Source organism: Bidens hawaiensis, unplaced genomic scaffold (assembly GCF_021521415.1).
Source record: "Bidens hawaiensis isolate Kalapana, Puna unplaced genomic scaffold, B.hawaiensis_p1.1 tig00003022_1, whole genome shotgun sequence".
Taxonomy (NCBI): domain Eukaryota; kingdom Viridiplantae; phylum Streptophyta; class Magnoliopsida; order Asterales; family Asteraceae; genus Bidens; species Bidens hawaiensis.
Genome location: NW_027491163.1, coordinates 20,033 through 30,407, shown reverse-complemented (window position 1 = coordinate 30,407; position 10,375 = coordinate 20,033). Strand labels below are relative to the sequence as shown.

Sequence of the window (10,375 nt, the reverse complement as noted above, 5' to 3'; positions counted from 1 at the left end):
TTGTGAGAACTATGGGCTATTGTTTACATGAATTTGTAAACATTAACCACATGTATTAACGATTCTCTTGTGATATACAAAACAATATGTATTATACAGTTTAATGAGTGAGATGTTATCCCCAACTTCATAAGTTGATTCTTCTTGTCAAATTAAGAACTATGATTTCTGAATCTTTTCATAAAGTAAGACAAACAAACAATTTTATAAAGAGAGAATTTGTTTCAAGAGACACTGACAAAGTAGATTTCGGCATGGACCGCCAGTTATTTTGATTTTTGAGGAGACTTGAGTAACTTCTTTAATGCGACCACTATGCTCTTAAAGCTTGGGCGTTGCATCGGGTCACTATTCACATAAAACGCAGGGGCGTTATAATTTATAAACGGGCCAATTTCATATATACCGCTCTAAACTAAAAGATGAAGTTTCTTACTCGGCCCAACAAGATTCCATCAGTGAAGTTAGTGCAGGAGATGCATTAGTTGGTATTGTAAGTTTCCTCTTCTGGAATGCCACAGCTCCAACCACCTGAAATTGATCCATTCATAATTCCATCAAATCGAGTTTGTTTGATAAAAAAAAGGAACATGCTTGTGGTTGAACAAACCTGAGCCGAATTAATCCCGTTCCAGGGTTGTTGCAGAGTCACAAGCTCCCATAAAATCACGCCAAAACTGTAGACATCAGATTTTTCATCTGCAGGTTCCCCTCGAAGGACTTCTGGAGACATCCATTCAGGCTGAACCCGCAATATAAAATATTTGACATTTAAAACAAAAATAAACATTGAATGCATAATGCATGAGCATTTGACATAGATGAGGAAGGCTTACAGTTCCAGTAATGGCTTTTGATGATATAAAGGTATCCGTTTTGAATCTTGATAACCCGAAATCACAAACCTGACATATGGAAGCTAGTTAAGGTGAATTTAAGGTAAAACTAGTGATGAGAACAAAACATATGTTGTTTATGTACCTTTACGGTCCAGTTTTTGTCAACCAATAAGTTTGGAGATTTAAGATCCCAGTGGACAATAGGAGGACTAAGACAGTGGAGATAATTAATGCCCTTTGCCTGCATGTTGAACGCATTAAAATGTTGTTGAGATTGCGTATCTGAGTTGTAAATATAAGAAAATGCATACAAAAAAATTGTACATACGACATCTAAAGCCATGTGCATCCGTCTCTTCATGTTCATTATTTCTCCAGCGGCTGGGTGGTGTAGAAGGCGAAACAGACTACCCCTGTAACAGAAACATGAAATAATTGAGAATGCTGTAATTAGGCATGTAAACGAACCAAATGTTCAGTGACTTGTTTGGTGGTAAGTTCGATACAAATACCATTTTTGTTCATTTAGTTAAGTGAAAGAATATGAACAGATCTCTCGTTCGTTAGTTTACGTTTATGTTCGTTTGTGTATATATTCATTTAAAATCTTTTAGCTCCATTACAATTTAGTCTAGCTTAATGAAATTAAAAATATCACCCGTCACAATTTAATATAGCTTTATTAAATTTTTGGCTCAACAGATTGATGTTCATGTTTACTTTTAACTGGTGTTCGCCCAATTTCGTGCGTTTATTGTTTATATATGATAATCTATGTTCAGTTATGTTCGTTCGTTTACGCCCATGAACCGTTTGTTTACACTGTTAGCGAACGGACATACACGCACACGAACACGCCCGTCTTCTTAACAAACGATCATGAACAAGGAAGCCTCGTTTGTTTAATTGTTCATGTTAGATTGTTTGCTCCATTAAAGTTAAATGAACGAACAAGAACATGCCATGTTCGTGTTCATTCGGTTAGTTTATAGACCTAGCTGCAATTTGAAAATTCTATATAGACGATCGGTTCATTAAAAACCGATTTGGATGATTTTCAACCCATTTGGCCTGTTCCCATTAAGATAACAAGTTTTTTTCATTTGGTCCGTTTGAGATCAACACAGCCCAAATTGACCCGTTCATATGTAAACGAGTTGAAATACAAGAAAACCTCACCTTGGGAGATACTCAGTCACAATTGAAAACCGTTGGTGCATTGTAACGGCGCCCATGAAAAGTACTAGATTAGGATGGCGCACACGTCTCATGATTGAAACCTTAAAAGACATGTTAAACACATGCATATCAAACAACAGTTTCACAAAAATAAAAAGCAGAAAAGAAATCAAAGATGAATATTATATTCAAGAGATAATATACCTCTCTCAGAAATTCCTTCAATTGATTATCATGGAGGTCTTGGGTTGTCAACACTTTAACAGCAACAATCTTCAATAAAATAGTTCATTTTGTTTATAAATCTGAATTTGCATAGAACATATAGAAATGGCCAATAATAGTATAACATTGTATGTATCATGCAGTACTAACCGAACCATGCCACTCTGCACGATATACGGTCCCAAATGAACCTGAAGATCAGAAGACAAAAGAGTTTATTTTTATGCAAAAATAATGACTAATAAGTTAGGATAAGAAATAGGTACCAGCACCGACACGCTCCTTGATATTCAAATCATCCCATGCTATCTCAAGCCAGTCCATTGCAAGAGAAGGCTCGAGAGTCAGGTATCTTGGGGTACTTGCAGGAAGATTATCTCTATCTTTACCATCATTCTTAACTTCCACATCTGATTGATAATGAAATTTGACTTTTAAAACATTTCTGGCTGATATTTTTACTTCTTTATAATCAGTAAAACATATCTAGTGGACTATGATATAGAGTTGTCACTCTTAACTGAACCATTTATAATTTATTATGTCATGAAACCATAGTGTAATTTCTGATTTGCTTTTTTATTATTTTGTTTCTTGAGCTCCTTTTATTGTACATAAAGCTTAATTGGTCACTAAACTTGTTTGGTTGTACACACAGTTATTAAATTGCATGTAGTACTTATATTATCCTATTTTTTGGTATTCAAGGATTAAATTATAAGTTTGGTTGTACATATTATCTAGAATAAATTATAAGTATTACATAGTACAGGGTGCCTCGTGTACGTGAAGCTCTTGCCCTGTGCCTAGCACCTCAACCCTCAGCATTTGAGACCTATTTCTAAAACCAAGCTCTAACCTTCAGAGATTGTGCATGCTAAAGGTTCTGTCTTGTTTGGGTTAGATTATTGTTTTGTTATTGTTTCAGGGCTGGTTTGGTTACATCCTTAAACATTCATGCCAGTTGCGTTGGGATAACTTTTGTCAGACATAATATTTTGTTAGTTTACGGTCCTGGCATGTTTCACAGCTGTTCCTCCACCAACAATCATATTTTACCATATTCATGCTAAATGAAAATTGACCATTAATGCTGGACATAAGGAAAACTCAGCATACCTGAATATAAAGTGTTTCCAGTTGGAACTTGTTGAACATCTTTTAAATGAGGATTCTGAAAGGATGACGATGACGATACCGAAGAAAATATATCTCCATTTATAGAGGAATCTGGATTATAGAAATTTCCCGGCTGCCCAATAAGATCAACCACATACTCCCTGATAAAAAACGGGTCCAAATGTGACACATTTCTTAAGATTATGTATTAACATGATGAGAAACTGAGAAAAGTATAATATATGCATCCAACATCTCCTAGGATAATTATTCCTGGTTCAAGCCATGTTAAATGTCATGAAGTTTCTTATATAAACAATGTAGAGCTTTCATTGTTGACTGTATATAAATATAATATCTTAGGGAGCACAAATTTTAGGGCTGGACCTTGTCAACTTATCATCTTCAATTCTGATAAGACACGTGGACCTATGATCTTCAGCGCAATACCTGCAACCTTTTGCTATCCGACAAGCCAATCCCACATAGTCAGCCAGTTTCTGCATAAAAGAAGTTTCAATCCATCAAAATAAAAGGCCGTTCCTAAACCCTTATGGCCCGGTATCTCTTGTGAAGAAAACAAAACCTAAGGTGTCACAGAAGCGATTCTAGACGTTCAAACATACAAAAGAGAACTATAAAAATAAAATGTGAAGAAAAGGATTGATCTTGAAAGAACATAAAACTTGGTCAGCAAACATTGTAAACCTGTCTCGCAAATTCGAATAGTTACTAAGAAGTCAACTATCAGCATAACTTTTACTTCACAATGGAACACATATTAACCAACAATCAACACCAACGAAAAAGAAAATACTGTGTTCTGTAATGAAGTTGAAGTTGATAATAACCTTAAAGAGTATAGTTCTGTGCCTACAGAGCCCATTAGACAAGCTGCCAGCAGGGACTATTATGTTATTCTGAAGTTCCTTGATTCTCTTGCTAGTAGACTCCCATTGTTCATGAAGATCACCTTGCTCGGCTGGAAACGATCCCCTTAAATTACAAATAAAAAAACTTAAAATGTTCAACACACCATACAGAAAGGATGACGGAGTATACATTAGGAAATGAAGCATACCCCATACTTGCAGCAACAAGTTTTGCAAGATTTTCAGCTAACATAAGTGCATTTTCTGCTGAAAAGTATAGTTCCTCTGCTATATCCTCCAGATCTCTTAGCCGTGAGTCCTTGTATCTGTTAACAAGAACCACTTCCATGGATGAAGTAGCAGCCTCAACGGTTTTAAGTTCCAACAAAGATGGCAAGAGTTTGCCCTCCATCGGGTCATTACACATCATCCACATATAGGGATCCATTCCAAGGATGCTGTAGAAACCATCTGATATCTTGTCGTCATAAGACAATGTACCATTAACCTGAAAACATATTTTGAAACCATAAACAAGTTCCGAAAATTCATATTGCGAAAACACCTTGGTCACACCAGTTTTATGAGTTTTACATACTAGCCAGTAAACGATAATGATGAACCCCTTTGTGATTAAGATCTTAGGTGGATGTATTTTCTGTCACTGGTATCACATAAATTAACTACTTATAATAGGCCCTTGATTTACTTAATGAACTTAATATGTTTGGTAGCCTCTTAATGATTCCATTAAGAGTCTACCTCTGAATCAGCCAGAGGTAGAGTCTGTTTGGTTACTCCTCTTAATGGCTGCTCATGAAGCCTATTAATGGTTAAGTTTTAAAGACATGTTGAATGATTTATAAGCTACCTCTTAATCAGTCATACCTCTACCTCTTACTGATTCAGCACTAGATTGCCATACAGCCCGAGTCTAATATCAATAATTAAAAAGGAAAAGCAAGATATGAATTGTACCCAAAGACGGTATGAAACTGATTCCGCATCATAGCTAACAACACCACACCTACTCCCTGGACCAATATTATCCTCTTTACTAATGGTAGCTTGTTGTGTAAGGCGTTTCGCAAGATTAAGCTGCAAGTAATAGGCCTTACACCACCGACGCACCAGACTCCATCGACTATCATCGATAGCATTCACCCCGTCATCCGCAATTTGATCATCATTGGTTGCATCTTTCAAATCATCATGATCACCAAGCTGGCTGTACCTCACATGACCCCATCCCGAACCTCCTGGCATCCGGTCATGATCTCCTCCATCCTCATTCATCAAAATCGCTTCCGATTTGGAGATCAAACCTTCCAGATCCCTCGGAAAAAAGTAGGTCGCTCGGTGCGGCATAATCTCAAATAACAACAAAGCTGTTTATGTGTATTGAATTGATCTAACGTCCTAAACCTAAAACTAGCAGAATGTATACCGCTTCGATCGGAAATTAAGAAGGCTGGTAAAAGAGAAGTCGTCGTACTTACTCAGCAGCTTTTTCCGTGTGGTCGACTTAATGAATCGGCGTAACGAACGCATTTTCAAAAGCTAATTTCAACAAAACCAAGCCTAAAACAGTAAAATCTCACAATTACAAATGATGAATCAATCTCCACCGAAACCTTTGGAATCGAAGCAAAACAGATTGACCATATCTGAATCCAAAGCAATTGATTGATAGAAGAGAAATGGATGTGAGATTGTGATTTGGAAATAAAATAGGTGAGGGAGGAGTAGGAGTGGGATAATGTAAAGAATGAATACGCAGGCAGGTGGTGGACAGGGCGTATTATTTATATGTATATTTATATTTATATATACACACACCAAGGCAAGGCGTACGTTAGCCGCAACGGAAAAGGCGGGGACTTGGCCGGAAAACCAGCCGGTTTATATATGTTGGTTGACCCATAACGATCTTTCAAATTTTGAAAGAACAAAAATGCTATTTCTTTTTTTCTCTTTTTAAATATTTTATTTTTTTTTATTAATATGGAATGAAGTTAACTGAAATGATTGCCGTTCTAAAAGAAAAGTAACTTAAATATTCAGTTAAAGGGTTTTAAATGATAAATAAATATATTTGCAGGTGTCTTTTCCAAGTCGTGATGGGTTCTAACTTCCAACTTCCAAGTCAAAATATTGAACTATTATTATTTAAAACTAACTACATAAATACTTCGTTTGGAATAATAACAATACTGACATATTTACAATGTAATATGTTGGTTAGGAAAATAATAATAGTAATAACTAAAATTGACCTTATCGTGCATAACAACAAATTAGGGATGAGATGGATGTCATTCGTTTAATTAATATTAATTTAAATACAGTATTGTAATGAGTTATATTGTAATGAGTTAGATGTTTATTCTTACATCAGATCAACACATTTTAGAAGCATCATTATAAAATTAAGCATACTACTTTGTTTTGTTTAGACATATAACTAAGGATATAAATTTTTTGACTTTATAGTATAAATGTTTAAAAATCTACTATTATAATAAATAAAAACCATTATTGTGTTACATGGCACCTAATTGTCCCATTTTTTGTCAAGTGACATCATTATTGTTCAATTTTGAAAGTCAATACTGTCTAATTAAACCAATTAATAAATATTTTAAACATCCATGTTAATGATATATCTATATTTTTTAGTAGTAAATAAAGTACAAAAAAATAGAAATAAAAGAACGTAGGTAGAATTTCTTAAATTCATTTTAGTGTGTGTATATTTGTGTATTATGCTTTTAGTTTATTAGTGACCAGTTCAGCAGGTGTAATGATTCGTCTTTACTCCAAACAATACGAAAATAGTTCATCTCATTTGATTATTTTTTACTATTAATTCTATATAATAAAATTTTTTATATGTATCGGTAACTTTTGCTAAAATGACATAATTTAGCACTTACGGAGAATAGTATATTGATGATGGTGCATATCAGTACTTTTCTTTCAAATCTAATAATTATGTGCATTTTTTGTCACATGTTAACTGATAATGTGAAATTCATTGTGCTTATTCATTGTCACAAACTTGTATCAACTAGAGTTTCGGGCCAAGCTGATATAGAAAATGAGTTAATTTGATCCCTAAAATAGAGTGGTGTCATGGTGAGTTTTGTTTTCTTGATGATATGTTAATATCCATTTGTTTTCATGAAGCAAGACATTGTGTTGTCATTTATAGGCACTAACACTCATTTTTTTTTTTAATTTCAAATCTCGCAAGTTAATGCCATAGTATGCCTGACTATTATAAATGATAGGAAAATGGTTGTAATTATGGGTGTTGCAAACCGATTTTATACAAAATCATTGTAAGAAGTAAGATCATGAGCAAGGCGTTCAAAATACTAATATGTTTCTTTTAAGTTGGTTGTTTATTATTATGATTTGTTTGTGTTCTATCTTCTATACGAGAATCTCAAAATTGTTTGATATATGGGAGGAATGATGGTTTGGTTTTCAGTGAGATACTTATTTGTTGTAAATAAAACCTTTTCAATAGTATTTTTACTCTAATTTACGTAATGGGCCACAACAAGTTCCACTTGAAACAGGCCCACTTTTAGTATGACTTGGAATATTTCGGGTAAGTTCAACTTGTATTCTGCCCTTTAAGTAAACGGATCAAATTTGTTTTTACTGGTCATTTTAAGAAAAAATATTACTTTTGGTTCGGAACATGTTTTCTTTACACTTTTTTGTTTTTACTTTTACACACAAAAATAAAACTCATTATATATGTTTAGTTTCTTGTATGTTGGAGTTGAGCAAAATGTGTCAAGATCATCTAAAACTAAAAGTTAAGTAAGATGGCATGTTTGAAACAAAAAAAAAAATTGAGATAAAATGCCTGTAACTTTATTAGTATTACACTTTCTTTGCCGATATTACTAAATATGCAGTTACCCTTGCTTCTAATTTTCTAGCCTAGGGCATGAATTAGAAGAAAATACATGAATTAACCACACAAGTTTATTTTTTGTTGGTTATGGATTGTTAATAATTTAATATCATTAAACCCTCAATTTAAATCCTTTGGTAAATTTTCTTTTTCCGATAGAAACTCTTGCCGTTGTTAGTTCAGTCGCAAGATATGTTGAAAGTAACACAACAATATACTTAGAAGCAGTTTGCTTTCAATTTTAAGCTCTTATGATTTTTCAAGACTTTTGATGTGTTTTTTTGTGTATGATTATTGCAACTTGAAGAACCAAAATCATATAATAAGATAATGAATGAGATTTAATTTTTCAAACCCGTATAATACACGGGTTTATAACCTAGTAAGTTATATATAAGTTACTTGAGTTTGAAAATTATACTATTACATTTAAATGAAGGTTGATTCCTGTTTCTTTTTCTAGTTTTTTTAAAACTTTTCTAGTAGTTAAAATATTATCAAACATTTCAATCTTAACACCAAAATAGCATATTCAATGCCAATAAACTTTAGCTCAATTGATATTGAAGGGAAAATAAAGACTTGGGCTGCATCCCGTAATCTCTCAAGTTCAAAATCCGATTCTAAGCTAGTTTTGCAGTAGGCCTTCGGAACGCGGGTTTTTTCTAGAATAAGAGATGGTGGGCTTGAGCTATCAACGTTGTCTACGATTACGGACGTATGAGGTCATTTTTTACCATTGGGCTAAGTTAAAAAAAATCATGCATCTTATAGATCAATTTATTTTGAATTTTAGCAGATAATATATTGTATAATCTTTTTGTGCACGCCAATTGGATGTACCTGGACACTTAAAATAATTGAGAATGAATAAATAAAAATAATAAATCTTATAATGTGCTTGTATATATTTTAAGACGTAAATGGAGAAGATGCACCTAACCTAACCAACTATGGAGTTTAATAATAATGCAACAGTCAAGTGACTTATTTACGAGTCAAATCAAAGAGTCATGAGTCTTATTATTATCATTAACTTATTATTATCATCCTCGCTCAACTGTTAAGAGCATTCTCAATAGGATATCCTCATTCAGTCATTCGTAAGGAATACGTGGCTATCAGATCTTGCATTAAAGCAACATTCTTTTGTTTTTTATTTCTTTTTTTATAGAAATTAGGGCATTTTCATTTCTTTCTCTATCTTAAAATTCAAAATTACACTAAAATGCACTTCATTTTCTCTCTCATTCTCAATTAAATAATTCTCATTCACTCACAACCACTTTCAAAATATATTAAAAAATTTATAGAATGCTATAGAAAATTTTCAAATATACAAAAAATTCACTGTATTTTCACTCCCCTCCACTCATAATATCCTAAACCACTCCCTATATATAAAATCTCACTTACTAAATTTGATGGACGGATTATGAATGCTCTTACTCCTACTGTTGTAGCTTACATTAACTAATTCTACTCTTTTTAACTTATACTAATTAATACTCTTTTGTCCATGTATGAATATGAGACTTCTCCTCTAAGATGCAACTATCTTTACCAAATCTCATATTAGCATTTAAGTAAACACATACTTAAAGCATTTTTAGGGTTGTCATCATTGGTGAATAATAACTAAATAACAACCAAATATAGGGTGAGGTGGGCCGATTACAATGTATTTGTTCTTTTTTCTTTGGCCAATGGCATGTATTCATTTTTCCTTTTTTAACAAATAGATTGTAAAATAAGTTAAAACAAATCGTAAAATTTTCGAATATGTATGTTAAAAATGTCTAACAATGACTCTATCTTTCCTATCTAAATATGAAGTATTATTGGTTTGGGAATACCATAATTAAATACATATGTGCATTATATCGTATTATTAGCTATATATGATTATTACTAGTTTAGAACCCGTGTGATACAACGTCTAGTAAAAAAAAACAACAAAAAATATTAATGATAATATATATAATTACAAGTTTACAACAATCTTATAAGTTTTTTTCATGAATTTTAATATACAACTGAGACGACTTCCGAACTATTTGCCCTATAACTAAACACAAAACTTGAATACGGGTAAAACCAAGGCCGGCTGGAGGGTGGCGCCGGTTGAACCGTCGGCCGGGGCACGTAATTTTTAGGGGCCAAATTTGTTTATATCTATATTTTTTTATATATACATTTAAAAATAT

General features: G+C 33.1%; 1 protein-coding gene across 1 annotated transcript; it reads right to left on the bottom strand.

Moving 5' to 3' along the window:
* Window positions 1-240: 240 nt before the first annotated feature.
* On the bottom strand, window positions 241-5,602 carry LOC143622055 (serine/threonine-protein kinase CTR1-like). The gene is made up of 15 exons (XM_077093305.1): window positions 5,213-5,602; window positions 4,444-4,742; window positions 4,214-4,358; window positions 3,750-3,862; window positions 3,363-3,523; window positions 2,510-2,653; window positions 2,394-2,434; window positions 2,223-2,291; window positions 2,019-2,119; window positions 1,168-1,252; window positions 982-1,080; window positions 837-905; window positions 611-742; window positions 437-531; window positions 241-348 (listed from the first exon to the last, which is right to left on the bottom strand). The coding sequence occupies exons 1-15, from the start codon at window positions 5,600-5,602 to the stop codon at window positions 267-269; spliced, it is 2,025 nt and encodes a 674-aa protein (XP_076949420.1). The 3' UTR covers window positions 241-266.
* Between the last annotated feature and the right edge of the window lie 4,773 nt (window positions 5,603-10,375).

Coding starts and splice junctions, on each gene's coding strand:
- LOC143622055 (XM_077093305.1), bottom strand. CDS start 5,602: ATGCCGCACCGAGCGACCTACTTTTTTCCGAGGGATCTGGAAGGTTTG. Junction 2,120..2,222: donor TGAAGGAATTTCTGAGAGAG/GTATATTATCTC, acceptor ATGTCTTTTAAG/GTTTCAATCATGAGACGTGT. Junction 906..981: donor ACAAAAACTGGACCGTAAAG/GTACATAAACAA, acceptor TCCATATGTCAG/GTTTGTGATTTCGGGTTATC.